The sequence below is a fragment of the Molothrus aeneus genome, chromosome 5, assembly GCF_037042795.1.
Source record: "Molothrus aeneus isolate 106 chromosome 5, BPBGC_Maene_1.0, whole genome shotgun sequence".
In the NCBI taxonomy this organism is placed as follows: Eukaryota; Metazoa; Chordata; class Aves; order Passeriformes; family Icteridae; genus Molothrus; species Molothrus aeneus.
Genome location: NC_089650.1, coordinates 58,754,767 through 58,777,380, shown reverse-complemented (window position 1 = coordinate 58,777,380; position 22,614 = coordinate 58,754,767). Strand labels below are relative to the sequence as shown.

The 22,614-nt window shown below is 37.0% G+C and overlaps 1 protein-coding gene across 10 annotated transcripts in view; it reads left to right on the top strand.

The window, feature by feature from the left end:
• The window catches only part of MAGI2 (membrane associated guanylate kinase, WW and PDZ domain containing 2), a 705,904-nt gene that overhangs the window by 204,108 nt on the left and 479,182 nt on the right, over positions 1-22,614 (top strand). For all 10 annotated transcript variants that reach the window (XM_066550916.1, XM_066550914.1, XM_066550924.1 and 7 more), the window contains exon 2: positions 10,526-10,642. In XM_066550916.1, the coding sequence (XP_066407013.1) occupies positions 10,526-10,642 (117 nt within the window). The remainder of the gene's footprint in view (positions 1-10,525; positions 10,643-22,614) is intronic.

Here is a 22,614-nt window from a genome sequence, read left to right as displayed (position 1 = left end):
ATGTTTGTCAGAGACAGACCACCAAACATAACAACCCAGACTGTGATCCAGAGCAATAGTTCTCTGGTGTGGGATGTTCTGGTACCTGGAGCTGAGTGTTTTTATGACAAATATTTTTATATTTAATTAACAACTAAGAAGGGTGTTAATTACCTTTCAGTGGAATTTACAGTATGGTCTGCTTGTAAATTTCTAAATATTACATCGAGTGCTAGTCTAGTTATACTTGTCTGATTTGTTTTTTAGCCTAAACATGACCTGTTCCACTAGTAGAGCAGAATTTGTTCCAAGTGACCTCAAGCACTCCAGTGTCTTCAGTCTCTTCTGCCTTGACTGAAATGCGGGTTTCTTAGTGTGCAGGGCATATCACCACTCCAGTGTTATCCCACAAGGGCTACACAGTGCATCCACTGCTCCAGTGGCCTCTCAACATGCCCAGGCACTCACCTGCCCTTGGCTTGGGGACAGAAGTGCCCCTTGCTCATTTTCCAGCATGACTTGTTTAGTATTGTGTGCTGAGACATTTTCTGGCTGTCCTGGCTAATTTGTGTGATAACTGTGAGGTGGTGCCACTGTGGGCTGCAAGCTGAGAGAAACATCCCACACAGGTGAGATGCAGAGGGCTGTGACACTTGTCTGGTGCTCAGTATTGTGTTCTTTGTAAAACTGGAGGATGCCTTCTCAGACTCAGGCTTATTTGCAGCTTAATTTCCCATTGCTGAAAAATAGCTGGAAAGCTTTTCCCCTTTTATTTTCTCAGTGTTTTACTCTTGTTTTCACTTGATATGAATGACATATGAATGAAACTTGATTCTGGAATGCAGCATTTTCAGGGAAGGAAACACATTTGATAAAATATATGCAATTCAGTCTCAGAGATTATCAATAGTTTTTGATAATCAATAGTTTTTTAATAGAAAAATTTAGATTATCTATTGCAAAATACAGTTTGCCATTGACAAGTTTCTTGAGTACAAAGTCTGCAAAATGCTGTTGTGCTATCAGAAAGCAAGAAACTAATGTATTATGCTAGTGGTTTTTCATGGTCCATTATGAGTTCAGACTGAGATGCTACAAAGACTTTAAAAAACTGGGCTGCCATTATTCAGATACCAACCTAAATCATATTTTTGAACTATTATTAGAACTCATACAGTGGTAACCTCTGTGAGCTTACTTCCCTCATAAATTGTGTATTACTGGGATTCTTTTACCCAGATGAATTTTTCTTTTTACAAAGTGTCAGCAATTCACAGCCTATTAATATGGCAATATTATTTCCAGAAGTAAGGAAAATAAGTCTCTATCTCAAGCAATTAAAATTGTGCAGCTATGATTTAAGTAAAATACCTTTCAAATAATTCAAGTCTGGTAAAATTATGCCACTATTCCAATTCAGTCTTTCATATTTTATTTAAATACATGTCAGAGCTCAAAGTTCCATCACAGTTGTCTTCCACAAAGATAAAATGAAGAGTATTAGAGAAAGAGAATATTTGTGTCCCTACTTAGATGAACAGTTGTACTGATGTATTAATGGAAAAAGAGTATTAAACACAACAGTAACTTTTCCATTAAAGGTGGGGATCAATTTCTGTCTACTTTTGTGAGGAGCTGGCTCTACCCACTGCAAATCAAGGACAGGAGAATGTTTGTCCACTGGAAGAGAAATTTGAACATATAAGTTCTGCTTTTGCTTGAATAATAAGACTTGTGACAGAACCTTCATGAAGACTGGCAGTGTATCCATGTAGCTCCCAGCACAGGGTTTTAGGGGCAGGTGGCCCAGAATGGGGCTCAGAGGGGACTGCAGAGGCTCTGGGTGTGGACAGCAGAGGTGGCTTTTGGTACAAGTGAGAATGTTGAGGAATATTGTCTGAGCAAGCCCTTCTTGCAGGTGTTCTGAGCATGCCCCAGCTGATCCCAAGAGGGCTTGCAGGGTTCTGGTGCTGGGTGAGTCACCCTTGAAGCACAGAGAATTGCACTGATGGAGTGAGGCACAATTTGTATCCAGGCAGAAGAAATGAGGCCCCCATTATCAGCATTACTGTGTATTGCAGATTAATGCTGCATTTTTCAGAGAATTCAATTTGTCTCTTTTTTCCTAAGAGCAGCACATGGGTGGTTTTTTTCCTCCAAGTATACACATTAAAAATATTTTGCTAAAGTTTGCTTAGAAATAAAATTCTTATATCTTAATGATACTTTTTTTCCTCATTAATTAAATTTGTCTGTTGGACATTTTTGACTAATATAGATCTTCCCAGAATACAAAACATCTTTCTGGAAATATATCCAAGTGAAATAACAATATAAATGTTTTCCTGAAACTAAAACCAGCCTCACTTGTCTGTTCAAATGTTCTTAGTATGATACAGTCAATCTCTGTTAAACCTATTCTGTGAGTTTTCATCTTTATGTGCCATCAGTTGTCGAAGGGGCTTTGTCTTTAGAAGAATACCAATAAAATTTATTATTTCCCTTTTCCAACTGACTTCTTGAAGTCAGTTTCTAGAACTTTGGGAGATGTATGTGAGAGTTTGGTTACATAACAAACATTGGTGCTAGCAAATTTCATACTATGTTGTGATACCCTTTGACCAAATAGAAGGAGATTTCCCAGAGTGGGAACATCTGAATGCCAGGTAGTGTTTGACTGCTAGTAAAGACTTCAGTAAATATGTACAGATTTCAAGAGAAAATATTACTGGCTTTATATGACTGCACAGGATGAGTTTGGGTTTTGACATTCTCATTTTGTAAGTAAATGTATGATCTCTCACAATTTTATGTTTGTCAAAAACATCTGTAAAGATAATTATTTGCCTTGTAGCAAGTCTAGTAGGAGCAACATGAGTCTTTTAAATAGCTCAGTAGCAGTCATTAAAGTTTGAGTGTAAGTTAAAAATCAAATCATTGATAAACTGGAGGCATCTACAAACAGCTGGTTCATAATTAGCTCTAGTGAATTTGAAAAACTGGAGTAAAAGGCAGTTCATTTCCAAAGAGGTTTTGTAGAGAACAGCAGCATTATTTGAGCTTCACTTTATTTATGCACCTATTAACTGGAGCACCAAATAAAAGATGAGTATTCTGAAAGCAAAGTGCCCCAAACTGTCCTCTCTGTTACAGAAATGACAGCTGGACTTTTTTTACCAGCCAGTTCAATCATGGCATTTCCCAGCAACTTCAATCTAGAACTGTGCTGAGCAGTAAATTGACTTAGGAAAACAAAACAAAGTACCTCTACACAGAAAAGGTACAAAATTATTTTACTGGGTAAATATGCATTTTTTGAAGTTGACTTGGGGTAACTTTGAGATTAGAAAGTCCGTGGTGCATGCTGCTAGCAGCCTCTGGAAGGTGTTGCAGCTGGCTTTGCAATGGAAAACTCTCTCTGTAGCCATGAGGAGTGGAGGTATGTATTGTAATAAGAGCTGAAGTTCAGCAATCTGAGGTAAAGTACAAAATGCAGATGTGTTTGGCTCAGTTGATTCTCCTGCTGACACAGCCTCTCTGTATCATTACAAACCACATTTTTGCTTCCAGCACAGTGCACACATGTGTCTTCACATTTCAAACAGAGGCTTGAGGCTAGCCACAAAAGCTAAGAAAATAAATCCATGGAATGATATGCTTTTACAGTGCTCCTAGAATCAGCCTTCCCCCGTGGTGCTGGTCTCATTTGTGGCTGCTCCAGGGTATCCTGTTTATCTGGTCCTCAGACTACCCCAGAAGGTACAACAAAGGCAGGTGTAACACAGCGGTGAATTAAACCCGGGGTGTCCTTCGGCAGTGAGGACTCCTCTGTTCCCAGAAACAAAATGGAAACTTTCTCCACTGTGAAGATCAAAGAGTGTGCAAACCTCAGCCAGATTCTTGGTCTGAGGAGAGCAGGTGGAATATATCATCTGTAGAGATTAGGGAATTACATATTTATACAGAGACATACTTCCAAATATGAATTCTCATAATGGAGAAAGTCAGTCATTGGCTAGAATTGATTGCAGATTTTTAAATATAGTCTGTATGTAGTGTCATCCCCATGCAGTTTAACCTGTAAATCCTACAATCCTGTATATTAAAATTCTGAATTTAAAATGCTAGGAGGAAGAAATCAAAGGATAAAGCTAAGGATGCAAGTGTAAGTGTTATAAATATGATACATGTGTATGTAAAAGATCCATAAACAAAAAGATTAGTAATATAATCCATAGCCAAAGAGAAAGACTACAAAATAGCAGGCTATGAAAGAGAAGGCCATTTCCCATCAATAAATTAGATCTTAAAATGTTTTTCATTGTATATAGCACATAGAAGAATACCAAGATCTAATATTTTCCAAAGCCTTGAAATTTGTTTAGATCTCCATTAAAGGATCATGGAATGGAATTTATTGGAGTAGCCCAAAACATGAAAGAAATTAATTTTTTCCTTGAGGATTTTCTTGCATAATTCCATCTTGGTTTTCCATCCCACACATTCCACAGAGCTCATAGCTCACCCCAAAGGTTTGAGGCTTTGCAGATAAGTCCGACTTGGCTAAAGGTAGTGGTGAAAGGCAGGCAGAAGTGCAAAGATGATGAACAGTTTAATCTAGGGATAGAAAGGCTTTAAAATAAAATGTGTGATCTTCAGATGATGGCTGCCAGTGAAATAAATGTTTCTTATTATTTACTAAAGTGGTTTTTTACTGTTATGGTGTTTACATGTTTTGCATGGAGACTTGAAGGATCATCCCTTGTTGAGAATGCCCATTATGCCATGACTGGGGAAATGCCAACACTCATCTTTACACTAATCTGAGCACCAGAAAAGTTTGTTGAGAATGATTTCCCTCAAATAATAGGCTTAAATACAGGCTGTATTTTAATAATGAATCCTTCTAAAATCCAAACAAGAGTTTTCATATTACTTGGAATTTTCATATTCTCTCTTAAAAGTGATTTTTCTGGTTAACTGTTGGTAGTTAAAGAAACTATTAAAGTAAATCATCTTATACTGACTCATATGTTTTAAATGCCTGAGATATTCATTATTCAATTATTAAAATAAGACACATTTCATTTGTTTAAACAGTACCATTTGTATTGCAAACAAAATGAATTCATCTGAGTAGTGGAAATCATGATTTTTTTTCTTTAATGAAATATTTCTTAAGGATTTTTTTTAAGTTGATTACAATAAAATGTCACTGAACTTGTGGGAGGAAAAATGGAATTGTGGTGCTCTTCTTCTGAGAGGATCATCTGGGGAAAAACCAGGAGATACAGCAGGAAATTTTGGTTTATGCTTAAAATCTTTCAGGGTGTAAGATAGAGAGAGTGCTCAGGAGCTGTGGCTGACATGAGCTTTCTCACAGCTGTGTGGTGCCCATCCCTCACTGCTGCTCATTTCTGATTTTTTTGCATCAGCCTGGAGGTGTGTGAGCTGATGGAGAACAGGACAGGAAGAGGGAATTATAGGTCACCTCACAATAGGTTGTATATGACAGAATGAAAAAAAGATAGAGATGGTTAAAGATAAGTGGTCATGGTGTCACTAAAATTATTGGAATGACTAAGATGGGTTCTCTACAGTAATTTCAGGTATTCTGGGTTCTTACCAGACCATTTGAAAAGACCTTCAGAAATGAGCATTTAGACCATGCACACAGATTTTTACCTGTGATGACTATGATTTATTTGATATATCTCAGAGAGAGTCGCAAAAAAAATATTCTTGCACTCACCTTCCTGGGTAAAAGAATAATAATAAATCAGATAATAATCTGATATAGCTGATAATAAAAATAATAAATCTGATATTCCTGATATAGCTGATTTAAAGAACTTAAGTCATAATTTAGGCTACTTATAGAAAGGTCAATTAGATTATCTGTGAACAGTGAAGGATAAATTAATCTAGCAGGCACCAAATTGCATGTATTCTGCTGAAGAGGTGCAGAAGAAACTTGAGCTGCTCTCAGATGGCCACAGACCCACCCCATGGTTTGGATATGAAGCTGCAGGTACCACCTGTATAAATAATTGGATGAGACTCTCCAGTAGAATGCTCCTGCTGAAGCTGCTGAAAGCCAAACCATTCAGGGCATTTTATTTTGCCAGATATATGGCTTATGTTTAAAGTCAGAAGTAGAAGCTTTTTAAAAACAAAGGGAGAGCCAATCTGATTGAAGTAGGACAGTAGAAGAGAGGGGGCAGTTTATACTGAAAGTTTATAAGCTCATCTGCTTTCACAGAGTAATGATACTAAGATAGTTCCTTTAGTTTCTCCCAATGCAGAGCATGTACAGATGCAAATATAGATCTAAAGTTCTTGCTTGCACATAGATATTTCTAACCAGGAGTACTTATAGAAGCCAGGGAAACTGAAATCTTTTAAATTTTAATCCCAGCAAATAAATTATCTAAGGCAAATTATTCTCAGATGAGATGCAATTGATTTTACTGTTAAAAAAATAAAAAAAATTTACCACACCACATTTTGGGAAGTCAATTCAATGAAAGGTTAAGAGACAAGATGAGCAAATACTAATGGGTGAATACTCAGAAGTGTTTGTTGAAAATTTACACCAGTAAGAATGTCTTAAGGGCAAAACAAATTATTTAGAACTACCATTGCAGGAACAAGAGGGATGTTTGTGTTTACAAGTTTTTCGTGGAAAATATAATGCAACTGTAGACTCCAGCTGGAACATCAGTGAGTTACCACATAGGAAGTTGCAAAAAAAACTGTTATAATATTTAGAATTAGAGAAAATGATAAGCATTTATCCCTGCCATTTTCTTGGAAATGGCAATTATCTTCAGATTTGTATCTTCTAATGATCTAGAAACGATTCAGTACCCTTTTGTCTGTGTGTTCTTTATTTTATTTCTTTCTTGATTGGTCTTTTCTATTAGATTTTATAAAGACAAGCAAACATGAGAGAAATGCCTTAGAACACTGTAAAAAAGTTATACTTTGCTCCTTAGATTCATAAGTATAACATGCAAACAGAGCAGTTTTTAGTTCAGCCAAGTGTGTCTTATTCGATAATGTCTGGAATCAACTTCAGTCATGGTTATGAGTTTGCTATCATGATTGGTAGCTGTACCTAAACCACACATACATTATGCAAGAGATCATTACTGAGAGTATTTAATTCACAACCTATGTTTCTCAGCTAGCAAAGCAAGGGGATTCATTGGAGTGAAATGAAATGAAACAGAGCACAGGCCTCAAGCCAGCAAAAAGTAAAGCATAAAAGCACCGCATGGCTGCCAGCCAGTGGATGCTCCATCACACAGTTGTCAGCCTCCCCCTGTGTCAGTGTGGCCAAAGAACCCTTTATATGGCTTGGGCTCCTAAAGCTCGAGCTGTTTAACACCTTTGACACACTCCAGTGCTCCCTGCTGCTGTCACAGGCAGTGAGCAGGATGTGGCCTGGGGGAGCTCCTTCCCTCTGAGCTCCAGCTTGGGAGCCCTGGGCAGTGCTGGGGATTTGTGGAATGGTGCAATGGGCACTGGGGGTCCCTGAGCACCATCCCCAGCTCCCCCACTGTGGGCAGCTGGGAATAAGAGAAAAGAAGGCCGTTGGGTTCATGTCAGGAATTTTTCAACATCTCAGTAACTTTCGATGATCTACAGAAAGAGAAAATAAATGGAAGCTGAATTCTACAGGAACCAAGTCAGTCACTTGTCTAACGGTGCTGGATAGGGCCATTAAATAGTAGTTACTGACTGCAAAAATGCTTTTCCCCTGTTTCTTTTTCTATGAACTTACTGTCAATGTCACTGTTCTTCTTTCCCTCCCAAGTAAACCAAATGACAACATTTCCTGTGTCATATTTTCAGCCTTTTGGAGGACACAGTCCTATTACTATTACGCATGTTATTCTTGCTTTATATAGTCTGTAACACAAATTGTAATTCACTGCTGCTGAATCAAGGCTGGTTTGCATATTTGCAATTCACTATAGTTGTCTTGCAAAAAGTCTTAGGGACCCATAACTGCACACACAAGCTGTTGTTCTGGTTGTGCTTCAAAAGGATCAGGCTGCTCCAAAGCTTAGGTACTTTAAATACCACAAAAGCACTTCTGGAGTCAATATGCTTTAAAAAGCATCAGGTAAAACTACAGAACTTTTTAGGGGAGAAAAGCAAAAGAATGAAAATTGAAAGGATGAACTAAAAATATACTACATCTTTTTTTTTTTTTTGAGCTCTAGAACTATTTTATTTTTTTAAAATTTCCAGGAGAAAAAATTCATTGTTATACCAGATTCAAAAAAAAAGGTAGCTTATGCCCAAAGTATTGAAAAACCTGAATTAGTTCAGACAACAAAATTACTTTTGAAGAAGAAAATTTGTAATTGTACATTGTAGTTAATTGTAGTTAATCTGACTGCTCTTTAAAATGCACAAAACTATATTATATACTCAGATATTAAGAAAAAATTATATTGTTTCCATTGTGCTTGGAAGTTTTATTTCCTCTGCACCATGATTTTATTTCTGTTTATTTCTCTTAGAAACTTGCTTTTGAATTGCATGTAACAAATGCAAGGCTGCAGGCATCTCTTCCTGTAAATACATGTTTTTATATCTAGTTTGGAATATGGAATTTGCCAAAAATATCAGGTGACTCTTTTTATGAAGTGCTTAGGAGGTTTTAGGGCATTCATTACACGTGTTGAACTAAATGAACTAAATGGCTATGCTTGAAATGAGAGGCTGTAAATAAAAAATGGACATTGAGGGTCAGAAATCTGTGTAGGTTCCTAAACTTCCTAATGTTATAAGTTGAATGATTCAGGTTTGTGTCAGTGGGCAGGCTACAGCTGCTGTTCCCGAGCTGGCATTTTCTCAGGCTGCCAAAAAGCATCTGCATCACTGGGCATGTTCTGTACATTAGAGTGAGAAGAGCAAGAGCTGCAGGACCTTTGCTCTCTGCAGCCGATCACGAAGGAGAGCAGACTCAGAGAGTTTCCCTACAGCGGCCTCAGAAACCTCACAAGAAATTAGAAGTAAGGATGGTCTCATCTGCAAAAACTTGTCTATTGCAAGAAACAGGGTTAGTGGTCCAAAGTAGTAGATTAATTAGAGCTTGAGGATCCTGGAAGAACAGAGATCCATATGGAAGTTCTCAGCCTCAGGGAACCAGGCATACAGGTATTTTTGTGTCTTATGAGCTGGGGTGCTTTTTTCCCCCCCTTCTTTTGATTATGAAAGTTTGCTGGTTTTTTTGCCTTTAGCTAAAGAAGAGAGAAATTATTTATAAGCTCTTTATAAACCTGGAAAAAATAGTTTTGAAGTTACTGACAAAGAGCAGCAATAATAACATTATGGACTTAGAGTAGGTAGATAAATAGGAATATCTGTAAGAAGAAATATATTTAATTTATAACCATTTGTGCTCTTCAGTGACTTTCAAATAATTTGGTAGGGATGTTATGTGTTCCTATTTACAGGAAAATCTTTATATAGTCTAAGTCAATAAGACTTTAGGCAGAAGGTTCAATAGCAAATGACATTTGAAAAAATGTTTTAAGGTTGCATGTGTGAAGCAACAAGTTAAGGGATCTATCTATTTGCAATTTTTCATCTTGGGAATATATGTCAGAACTCAATGTAGTAATGATTTTCTATATTTTTCCTATGTCAGAATTTCAGAGAGAGAAGAAATTGAGTTATTTATAGACTTCTCCATAATTATATATTTGATCCCTATTCAAGGTTAAGAGAAATTGGGAGGAACTATATTGGGAAATTCCTATTAATCATGTTGGATTAGATTTATAGATATGCCTTTCATAGTGGAACATCTTCCAGTCAGTAGTTGAAACTGCTTTGTCCTAAAGTTATAGTAAAACTGGCAAATACAAGGTTTTTGACTCAGTTTTCCCACCACGTGCACTGCTTTGCTGGGATGTTGTAATACCATTTTTGGTGGTGGAAATAAAATATGAACCCTCGTTTTTGATAGTGTCTCTCAGCTGTGAGTTCTATCAATATAAATAAACCAGAACATATAACATTTATGTGATCACTAAATACAGCCACATTTCATTCTGGTTACACATGGACTAAAACCACTGAGCACTGCAGAGATTTGGAACCAAGATTTTTACTTTAATAAGAAATGGGAAATTGGTAAACAGTCATGGGAAATATAATACCTAATACTTTATTATTTAGATACATATATAGGTAGTTGTATGATAATAATGCGTTCAAGTTTTGTGCAGGAAGATAATTGACAGCTCTATGATCCTATATTTATTTTCTGAACTGTACAGGTTTAGCCAGTTATTTGAGCCAGTTATTGAGCCATTAACTTTTTTAACCTTTACAATTATCAATAGTAAAAAATACTGTACCAACCACATGCTTTAACCAGGAAGCTCTGTGTGCTTTTTGTCCTCCATCGGGACAGAACCATGAAGGAAAAATGAGCCACAAAGACTTCACAAGTGATTCATTGCTTCCATCAAAGCAATATAATTTTAAATTGTACTTTCATTTGTCTTTTCCCTGACAGGAGGCATCGTTGATAAGGACCTTCGTCACTACCTCAATCTACGGTTCCAGAAAGGTTCGGTGGACCATGAGCTCCAGCAGATCATAAGAGACAATCTCTACCTCCGCACCGTGCCATGTAAGTAGGGTGGAGATGGACAAACCTGCCTTTTTAGTGCCAGTAGACTGTCTGGGTGAGTGCTGCTGAGGCCCTTTGCTATGCATGAAGAGGTGATCTGTGGATAAAACAGCCTTCCTGTAAATAGATTTGTGGCTTGGTTCCAGTCTTCTACATCACTGCTGAGAAATTCAGCTGTACACTGCTGATGTTTTTGTGGTGTTTTCAAAGCTGTAATTTCATAAAGTCTGTCTCTAGAATAATAATAATAATCTTATTTCTTCTGTAGTCTTAGAAAGCACAAATTTAAAGAGAAAAAACCCCATTTTTCTGGGCTGGTTCAGTGGATGTCCAACAGAGAGAGTTTGATCTGCCTTATGTTTCACATATCTATTTTGTAATAATGCCATTGGTTTTAGAAAGCAATAGGGCAGCAGAAGAAATGTATAAACTAGATTTTGTTTGAATGCAACAGGCATGGCAATGAAAGTTCGTACTGTCTTGCAAATGTGTTTGTTGCCACATAAGCCAGTATTCAACATATTCTGAAAACTCTAAAATAGTTTTTGTTGTATTGACCATATTCAGCTACTTCAACAGCAGACATGAAATTAAGCAGAGTCACGCAAGCCATGCCCTACTGTCAGGGCCATGCCTTTCAGAACAGATCTACTTGGCTGACAGGCAATATATCATTTCAAATGGACTGAAGTTCCATTATTCTTCCCTCATAAAACAATTGCTTAGCAGACATAAAATGGGTCTTCTGGTTTTGGCAAATAGGGGTGCACTTTTGAACTTACAGGCTTGACACTGGAATGATAGGCAGAGGAAGGTGTACTGAGGTAGTGGCTGTGCTATTTACATGGTAATGAGAGGTTACTCTGAAAGCTGAGTTGTTGTGGACGCTACTGTATGTTTTTTCTTTCATAATATTAAAGAATTGAGCTCTGAAAAGATTCTCCTAAAAAAATAAATATAAATTCCTAATTTCTAATGTTCCATTTTCAACCGATCAGAAAGGAAGTTGGAGAAAAACATTTAAAAAATTATTACCTGTATGCAGAAAACAAAATATGTTATATTTATGTGAGAGTTATGATGAATTAGGTTTGCCTGAAAATGCTGAGAAACATCATAGCTGAAGTGGAAATGCATGTACAAAAAAGTTTTGAGACTAAATCTCACTTCCAAGGATGTCTGGGAGCATCATTAACCTAAGCATATTCTTATTATAACCCCAGTCCATGCTCATTAGTGCCACAGGTTCAGGTTAAAGAAGGAAAACACAACAATATTGCAAATACTGCACACAAGTGTATGACAGACACTGTCAGCAATATGGGCATAATGAGTATTTTTTGAGGTCGTTTTGTTTTCATTCAAGGCAATAATAAATTGGTGTCAAGTAATATAAAGTACCCACAGAAGCAAATTTGTCATTCAAAATGTAACACTACAACCACAAAGACTAAAATTTGGAACCTATAAAAAATACAACCTTTTCTTTCTGCTGTGGCTTCTCCATCTTCTGTGTCACTTTATGTTGTTAAATTCTTAGGTCATTATTGTATTATATAGTGAGCATTTTTGACTAAGTAAAAACTACATTTTGAAATATACTATAGTGTTGCAGATGGCAGGTGCTGATTTGTCAGGTAAGTTGGCAAACATTCTTGTAGAGTGGAGGATTCTTTTCAGTAGTAGTGGTAGGAAAAAAACCAACCAAAAAAACCTCCATAGTGCCTAATTGGTATATTTTCTTCAAAATTTTCTTGAAAATTCTATGAAAGTAATCCTTTTTCAAAGTGGTTATTTAAAAAAAAAGAAATTATCGAATGCAGACAGGATGATATCTCATTAGCTAAAGAATTTTTCATAATTAGTCAAATAAAAAGGACACCATCACACAGTTTGCAACTAAAATTTTCTCTAAATCATAATTGTGGTGAAAATCTTTTTTTTAATGCAATTTTACTCTGTCTCCAGCATTCATGCCTAGGAGGAAAAATATTGTCAAATATTTTCTTATTTTCATATAACTTAACTAATTTTTGAATCACAAACTTACCTTTCAAGGACATTGGTATTCAAAATCTGCTCTGGGTAGTATTTTATTTTTAAGCCCTGTACATAGTCTAAGAGTACTGCTTGGTTGTCCTTAATATGCAGTGGTAATGTTTAACTGCCTGTACCACTGCCCACAAGTTCACTTATGAGTGCACCTAACCATGAACTTATAACAAATCTGTCAACAGATACCAACACAGCAAAAGCAGCACTCATTTTTGTCAAATTCTTGTGCAGAAAAATAGAGAGGGAAACCCAACTGCAGGAAGCATAGATTTGGTTTCCAATGACAAGGTTGTAACACCAAGAAGGGGAAAAAGATTGAAAAATAGATGGCAACATTTTCCTTTTAAAAATGCATCTACAATCTTTGCTCTGTTACAGAGGCATAATTGCCAGTAAAACCATTAGAAGGTTTACAGAGAGTCCTTGACCTTGAGTTTTTCTGTCCTTTGCTTTCTGTTCACACTGGCAGCACCAGCACCAGCCTCAGCAGTGCAGTGGGCATGACCATGGCTTTCTCAGCCCTCTAGGTCAGACTAAGTCGTCTTTCACTTGCATTTTATAAGTGAATATTCTCTATGAAACCAGGAAGCAGAGAACTAATCCATACCTCTTCTAAATCAGGATAAGTCAGCTCAAGTTAGACAACTGAACTGGTATTTACTAAAAACTAGATGAAGTTGGGCTTTGGACTCAACCCTGGCAGTGTCTAAAGCCAGGCTGGAAAAGCCTTATACAACCAGCTCTAGTGTAAGGTGTCCCCGCCCATGGTAGGGAGTGTTGGGACTCGGTGATCTTTTAGGACTCTTCCAATCCGTTAGCATTCTATGACTCCAGGTAAGACTTTGAATTGTCTATTATACAAGTGCACATCCCTGTGTACACCAAAGAATGGATGGGCCAGAATCATATGATGTGATAATAATGGGTCAATTCTGCCCTCAGAATTTGTAGCCCCTAGGAATGGGATGAATTGGTTGGGTTTGTGATACTTATGTTTCTCTATTTTTGCTAATGCAGTGCCCCTTTCTACTAAATTAGAAATGACCATATAACCCTGAGAGTCAAAAGCTGCCTTCCATAAGTGTCACAGGTCTCAGTGCATATGAAATTGATTTTCCCTGCATTGCCAACAGGAATGATATAGATATGTCTCAGGGTGGGATGTACAATTGTATTTGCAGCAGTCAAGACACAGCTGTTACCAAGGCAGTTTTTGGGGAAAGAAAAGTTCCTCATTTTCCAGTTTCAGAAGACCTAGCTGAAGTTTGTGTCATGCATTTTCTTCCCCTTTTCCTTTTTGTAGAATTTTAGCACTTTTCATGTCCTAAACTTACCCCTGAAGATATTTAGGAGCACTACTGTTCACTACCACATTTTACCATGCCTACAGAAAAATAGGCATGGTGAAACATGGTAGCTGTCAGCACTGTCTGACACTATCCATCCAAATCTAGGGATTTGGAGAGCAGCCACAAAACACATGTAGGGCTCTGAATGCTATAGGCAGACAACACCTTGGTCATGCTGCATCTTGTGCTTGGTAGTGCTCTCAGCAAACTGCAGTTGCCATGTGGGCAAGCAGCTTTCCAGTCTTCACTATTGTGAGAAGAGGTAGCTCTAGCTCTGTGTCATCTCAGGAGCAAAGCTTTGAGGAGAGCAAATCACAGGAAAGCAGTTTTGGTAGTGACACTCATGGCCAGACCCATCTCCTTTGATATGTCCTTTCCAGCAATTGCAAATTCCATTTCTTTAAGAGCTGGCAAAACAGGGTAGCTGTCATTGAAAATAGAATCAGTGTATGCTTCCTTTCCAGACAGGGAATGTGAAATGATAGTGGAAAACATTGTGATTTAACAGCACTGTAAAAAGTCAAGGACAAGCTGATTCATAAAAATAAAAAGTCATCCATTAATTGGAAGAGAAGCTCATTGATATCCTCTGGGATGTAACTTCAAATTGACAGTAGCTCAGATGGTCTATCCTGCTGGAGGATGTAGGAGGATGCTGCCCAGGAATGCTTTCTTCACAGTGAAAATGGGGGAAAATAGCTTTTAAAACATTATGGGGATGCAGAAGCTTCCTTCCTAGTCTTTCAGTTTAGACAAAAAGGGAATTATGTAAGAACAGAGAGGACTGGGTATGTGGATCAGCCTTACAGTACTGGATATTGCAGTGTTACCATTAGCACAAAAATTGGAGGAAGGATGTTTTTTTTAAGACATTTATCAGCAGCATAGGGAAAAAAAAAAGTTTGTAACTGAGCCATATGTTGTATATGAGTGACCAGGGGTGAGAAATAGAATCATTATGAGCAGCAGTTTCCTACATACCAAATTGGGATACAAATTCTCCTTTTCCTCAGCTTTCCTGTCGATGCCATGGGTGCCCTGTGTTAGGTGAATATAATTAACACTGAACTGCAAATATGATGCCTATGAACATTTAATAAGTCACTTGCACTGTGACTTAATTTTTCCACCTTCTGTGAATATTTAGATTTAGTTCATTTTGAGTCAACATAAATAAGAGTCTATTTTTCAAATATAGTTTTGTTCTATTGTATTTTTGTTTATTCTGGTCTATATATAAGTTTAACCCACATGCTGCACTGTTATCTGTGTACTGTTGAAATGTTATATCTTACAGCATACTTATGTTTGTTGCCTAGTCCTCTTCCCAGAAGAAAAAGTACATGCAGTGATAACTTGTTTTTACTGAGTCTTGATTTTATTTATCATATATAGTAAAAGTAGAGCCATTAGCTTATGCTTTGGTGGTACTAAATTCAATAAAATATGATTACACTTGAAGCTGCAGGGGAATTCACTGTCAGACCTGAAGAAATCTCCATCTGCAAAAGAGTGCAAAACAAACAACGTCATTCCCTCTGACAGAGAAGTGTAATATATTGGAAAATCTTGGTTATTAATAATCTACTTCATGGGTACCAATCAGAAATAAAGAACTTCTGGGAGTGTGTAAGACTTTCTGGGAGTGTGTAAGACTTTCCTCTCCTAATGAAAGGTGTTATCATAGTTTGTATTTCTTCTAATACCTTTTATTTTGGTCACAATAATTAGTAAATACTGAATTAAATCCATGTTTCATACTTAGGTTTTCATATGAGGCTTCTAATTTCCAAGCTGAGGAAAGAGTTGCAGACTTCAAGTGGGCAATAATTCTGGTTGAGGGCAGCCAAACTCAGAAGTTCTCTGTGCATAGTTCTGCTCCTATGGATAAGGTTGTGAGCCATACCTGACTAATCCATATTTGGACAAATATTCAGCCTCTCAAATCTTTTTTGAAAAATGCTTTTTTTCTTCTAAAAAGTGTATAGCCAAGAAAATTGAAATGGAAATGTGTGAAACAGACTTGCCAATGGTATAATATATTTTTCTTACAAGTTTGTTCATGTCAAAAGTATCTTACAAGAGGTATTGTCAGTGAAAGAGCTTCCAGTTTGATGTCATATGGAGCTATTGCTAGGATAAAATAACCTGTGCTTAGCATACCGTACTGCCAAGAAATGTCTGCATCACTGAAAATAACAGTACCTAACTTTAATGACTACATTATTCTTCCAGTGTTAGCTATTGCTTAGACTTTGATGGTTCAGAATAGAGCAATGCAGAGCTCTTTACAATGTTCTTGTTGTGTATCTCATGGAGCACATCTCCAAAGTGTACTTAAAGTGAAGTCATTGGCATCTCAAGCAAACTCAGGTAATTATGTGAGATAAGGGCCCCACTGTGCTGCTTGCAGCACAGCCACATGTACCAGAAGATGAGAGAGCTGTTACTGCTTCCAACAATAGACAGCCTAAATAGAAGAGGAAAAGAGCAGCTGAAAAAAGCCACTGAGCACCAACAATGCCTAAAATGTCCTGCATGAGGTGGAGTGGTGGTTAAACTATTGCCTGTGAAGTTTCCTTTCTTTTCCACTGCTGCATTCAGTATTCTTGATTACCCACTGAAAATGCACTTGGGACAATGACCTGTTTTTTCTGAGGGCATTGCAAATTCCTGGTCAAAAGAATTTGGCATTTACATCTTTGTATTGAGTTTTCAGGTTATTTTATGAGACCTTTTGTCTGTTTCAGAGCAGAGTAGTAAAATTTGGAGTCAGCTCCTTCTCCATCAGTTTGTACAAAGAATTGCCTGTGCTCAGAGCATCTTTGGCCTGCAGGCACTGCATTGCCTTCAGCAGGAAGTAGCTAAAAATAAAACCAGGGGAAAAAAATTAAAATTTATTTATCAAGGTGAGCTCCAATTTTAATTAAGGTCTAGGATAAATAGATATCCAGACTATATCTACCAATAACAACACTGATGGAAAATAATATACTTTCTGTTAGTCATGAGAGAGAAATTATACATAATTTCTGTCTTTTTTCTTCAGAAATTTCTCAGTTCTACATATTGGGGACATCAGCTTTCAGGTATTCAGTGACTAAGTACTCACCTTAAAATAACATGTATGCAAAGAAAATAAATACAATTCAAGAAGAAGGGGGGAAGGAATGTGTCTGGTGCGGTATAACTGTAGTAGGAAGTGAGAACAGTTGAAACAAAATGAAGAGGAGTAGTTGTGTACCACTTCTGATATTGTAACTTAAATGTTCCATAAAGGTTGTATGAAGACATTGGGATGCTTTCATTGGCTGTACAGTTACAACAGTTCTGTTTCTCAGAGATTTTTGCACCCAAATCACATCTACAAGACACTGAGGCTGATAATTCTGTCCCCTACTCTCATTCTTCCCTCCTTTATTCCCTCCTTTCTGCTCTTTTAAATACCATGCTTTTCTCCCATTTTAAAAACCAAATCATCCAAAATCAATATTTTTTTTTTGTAAAATGGTGCCAGTATGAATTATTTTTCTAACAGATAATCTGATGTCCTGCCAACAGGAAAGTTGATACAACACCACTAAAGTCACTAAAAGTTTTAGCAGTGAAAAAAAGGATAAGAAAATGCTCTGAAATTGCAAACCCAATCTTTCTAAAGCTGCTTTCCTACAAAAGTGCATCACATATTATCACATATCTTCCTTCACTGATGTTACCTGGCATGTCATTTAAAGACTGATGCCAAGTATCTCAGGTTGCTCATCACATCTGTCTGCAGTTATTTACATGTGATATAATACAGGCATAACTCCAGATGAGAGTTTAGTTACAACAGTTTTGCTGATTGTCCCCAGGAATCATTAAGTGTTTATTTAAACTCTGAGGAGGCTCTCTTGTGTTGTAAAATGGGTTCTCTAATTCCTGTGAATACCAAAAGGATAAAGGATAGTGGTAATTTTAAATGACTTTTGATGATAGCCCTAATTTTATTGATTACTATCAGCAAACTGGAAGGGCAGTAGCATGAATCTGGTGAAGTACCTTGCTTCAGCAGAACTAGAATAGTCAACAATAGAAGAGGCCACAAATAACTTATTTCACAAGTACAAGTCATAGTTCTTGAGTAGCCTAAAGCAGATGGAAGTTGTGTAGAGGTTGTATCTCCCTATGACTGTAGGCTTTTCAAGCCTGAAAGTCTTAGATATACTACTGACCTTTCTTCTTAAAGAAACAAAGTACCTTAAAATTTAAGAATTACAAATATGATGAACAGAACTGGCAGCATTGTTGAATGTAAGCTCCCTATGATTTCTAAAGCAATTTTTTTCCTACATGATCTTTCCAAATTGCCTTTTGAAGTTAAAAGATTTTAAAATATATCCTCTAGGTAAATTTAGCCTCCATCTGCAATCAAATAGGTTAAAAATTGATTTTTTTTTCTTAAGTTAAGCTGAGATACTCTAAATATCTGTGCTTTCTCTTAGTCTGGATAAGATAAACTGTCAGAAACAGTGGATAATCTTCACTTGGTGATTTTTAACTGAAGAAAAACTGAACAGTGAACGTGGAACACCAATAGCTATCCCTAAGAAATTCAGAACAATATCAACAAACAAATAGAGTTGTGTAAAAGAATCAATATTCTGAATTGAATGACCATTTAAACTACTAAATCTGTATTTGCATCATTGAACAAAAAGGTCCAGTATCAGTTTTGGGAGGATGTGCTTCTTTTGGATTTTTTCTCTTCTGGGGCTTTCATCTACAACCATAAAAAAGCAAATGAGAGGAAGTGATGATGGATCATGAATAGATCATCTGGTGCCTACTGAGAAAGTCATGTGAATTTGTAAGCATTGGCCAAGTTCTCCAAACAACCAACTTCTCTCATTCATGTCTCTGAAGTGCCCCTGCAGCTCAGCAGTCTCCTCAGACCAGCTGGAGCCCAGGTCCTTCCTGGTTTGTTTGGACACCCTGCTCTGTGCCACCACTCCATTCATTCAAAAAGGTCACTAACTACATTCATGACACTATACAACCTTAGATGTTTTTTCAAGATCTAAAATTTTCCCATACAGAGGAAGGCACAACTTTCTGCATATTTTCTGTGTCTTACAAAAAAGGAAAGAATTTCAACCTTCTGTGCATGATAAGCTCAGGTCAATGGACAAGTGTCTCTACTGGCAGCATGTTTTAGATTCAAAAGTAACCCTGGCTAGAATAAATCCCTTTCAGAATAAAAAATGTTAGAGAATGAAAATTACAGAGGTGCTGTAACACCTGAAGAGGTGCTTAAGACCTGAAGAGTGAATAAAACTTTGGTTTCATCAATAGGGGTGAGATTAATTTGTAATTTACTGGCTGAAAAACTGGTTTGAGGAAACTACTTTTCTGCAAGTCCTTTTCTTTTTATTTTCCTGTATCCTGAGGATACTACTGTCCTGGTTTTGACCCATGACAGTTTGTCAAAACTTTATATTTCTGCTTTATCTCCAGGTTTTGATTCTACCTAATGCATTTTTCTTTTTCTAATGTATTACTGTTATTAACATATCAACCTCTTGACTAGCTATCAATCTATTATGGATTATTCAAATAATTCTGTCAAATTTATTCCACTGAGTCTGAATAGAAAAACTTTTTTACTGTAGAGATGGCAGAAATATATTTTGGTTAGAAAAAAATAATTAGAATAATGCAGAGGTTCCAGACCTCTGTATTTCAAATGAAAGCAAGGATCTGGATTTAAATGCAGAACAGTGTTGTAGTTTTGGCTTTTAAATTCTTGTCTTTGAATTTTAAAAGCTTGCATGGACATATATTACAGGGTCTAGAAAGCACTATGCTTTTCAGTTAAGAGACCAGATTTTCTTAGTAAATTACAGATTTTCACAGTAAATTCCATTTGCTATTATTGTTTGCTATTTTATCAATGTTTCTTTGTTGAAATTAATCACTAATACCTGTTATACATTGCTAAGATATTTTCACATTGCTCACAAAAAGAGTGGATCATTTCATATGTAGGAAAGCACAAAATTCACTCTAGGCTGCTGAAGGTGCAGTCTCCACATGTGTTGTAGTGGCCTTTAGCTAGTGACAAAATGCACACTAGCACTCCCTTTAACTTATCTGGAAGTTCTGCTTCCTGTTTTTGATTTTGACTGGTTATTGAGCTTTCTTTTTCAATGTGTTACTGCTATGATTTCTTCAACTCACATTGGTACTGACTTGAGTACATGCTTCACCAGTTATTTCTTTTGGCGTTTTTTAACACAGAGACACCCAGAAATGTCTTTTTTTTTTCCCTTAAAGCTTGAAATCAAAACCATTATACCCCTCCTTGCAAAAATGGATTTTTTTTTTCTGCAGAAGAATCTGTGGAGCCCTTCCTGGTCACAGGTATGTCAGAAGTCTTTCAGTAAAGTTCTGCCCTGTTATGATTCATTCATTTCACAGAACACTTCATTTAATTAGGAAATGCACATTGCATTGTTCTCCTTCTTGAAGAGCTCTTAGAACCCAGAGAATGAGCTATCATTCAATTACCTTTTATTCATTGGCAATTGTACACTATGGGGGCACTCAAAATGGTGATTTGGCAAGACTTCCTTTCTTACATAAAAGTAGAAGTCACTTTTATATACCATATCCTCATAGTAGCAGCATCTATTAAAAAAATTCTCTTGTTCCCTTAGAGATGTCCTGCTTTGACTCTCACTAAGATGCTGAGTGGTTCTGAGCCTCTGCACGTGGTTGGCTCCAGATTTGTAAACCCCGGCTCACTCCCTGCTCGTGGTTTGGTGTCTGACTGTGAGCCTGCCCTAACTGATCAGGGAAAGGGAGCTCATGACTCCAGGCTGTCGGTTTTACACAGGTTGCAGAAGGTGGCTTTAACCAAAGCTGATGCTTAGGGCATGGACCTTTGTAAATTTTGTTCATACAATAAGCAAGGCATATTCCCAAATATATACTTCAAGGTTTATGTCCTCTAGATAAGCTAGTGCAGCTGCCTTTTCAAGAATAGGATAAAAAATAGGCTGGTTTAAAATTTCTTTCTCTCTCTTCAGAGTCCTGTGAGGACATGGTGAAGGTACAGCTGAGTAGTGAGTCATTCTACTATCTAGGGTTTCAAGGAATATGTGAAGTGTAAAGTTCCCCATCAATTACCACAGATTATTGTCCCTTGTGTATCATGTAGAAGGAGGCTAGCTGTATTGTATATTATCTAATCTCTAGTTTATTTTATGTACTTCAAAAATAATGATTATTTCCTATAAAGCTTCAGAACTTGCCATGAGATCATTAGTCACTTTTATCTACACTGCAAATGCATCTCTACTTGTATTAAGACTTTGGCACCAACAAACTATTATTCAAATACACAGTTAAAATTGCACTGAGTCAGAAACATGGCACTTGGAGCCAGAAACAATTTAGTAATCTGGACTGTAAACTGTCAGAGAATAGTTGTTGTTCTGTTCTGTACTTTATAATGCAATGTCCTGGGAGAAAGTGATGAATTTTGGAGAAAATCCTTTCTTTCATCATCTTCACAAAAAGAGAGCATCTAGTTACTCCTTTCCTGTCGTTATCCTCGATTTGCTTTGCCCAGCTCTGGCATGTCTGATAGGTTTTTGCAGGGAGCTTTAATTTTCAGAATCTTCCGAGTAAGATAGAGGGTTATTTCTGTCCTGGACCAGAACTGTTCAGTCTGAACTGGAGAAATCAAGTAGAAAAAACCCAGGATATTTGAGGGGTTCAGTCGTGACCTTACTTCCACTAGCTTTCACATTTAAAAAAAATATTAGAAGTCCACATGGCACTGTGTTTCTAAGAGCATTTTCCCCTACATAGTTGAGGAAAGTAACCCAGCTCTAAGTTGTGAATTTCTTTTTCTGTAAAGTAATTCCTACTCTATTATATTCTTTTAAAATTCTGAAAAAGCAGCAAAGTCTAAAAGAAAAGAGAAGGCTCCTGCAAGATGCAATTATATTGTCTCTCTGTCCCTCTTTCTTAAATGTGGGAGATTTGAGAAACAATAATAAACATGAGAAAATGTTAGTTCTTGTATAATCCTCCATTAGCATCATAAAAGAAAATTCAGAATAAAGATTAAAGGTTTATGTTTGAAAAAGGAAAAGGTTTCTGGTTTAAGTTCTCTCTTCTACAAAACAAGGAAGCTGGAAAGATGAACATAAAGGAAAATGGAGAAGCAAAGCAGAAGAGTTTGTTCAACAAGGGAAGGTGACAGAATCTGCACGAGGGATGGGGCAGCCTTGGATATACAGACAGGCTGGGAAACAAGAGGATGGAAAGCAGTGCCACAGAAAGGAACCCAGGGTCCTGGTTGATGCAAAGTTAAACATGAGCCAGCTCATTAGTCAGTGCTCTCTTCTGGTGGTAATTTTTACTGAGTTTGGAAACATGGAGGGTTGCTAAGGGCATGTGTTTAACTGTGTTATGACCAGAGGCCAGATCATGCTCTCTGGCTCAGGCAAGAGCTTCCTGAGGATTATGGCATTGTTGCCATTGTTAAGGACTCATTATGTCATAAACTGCAATGTA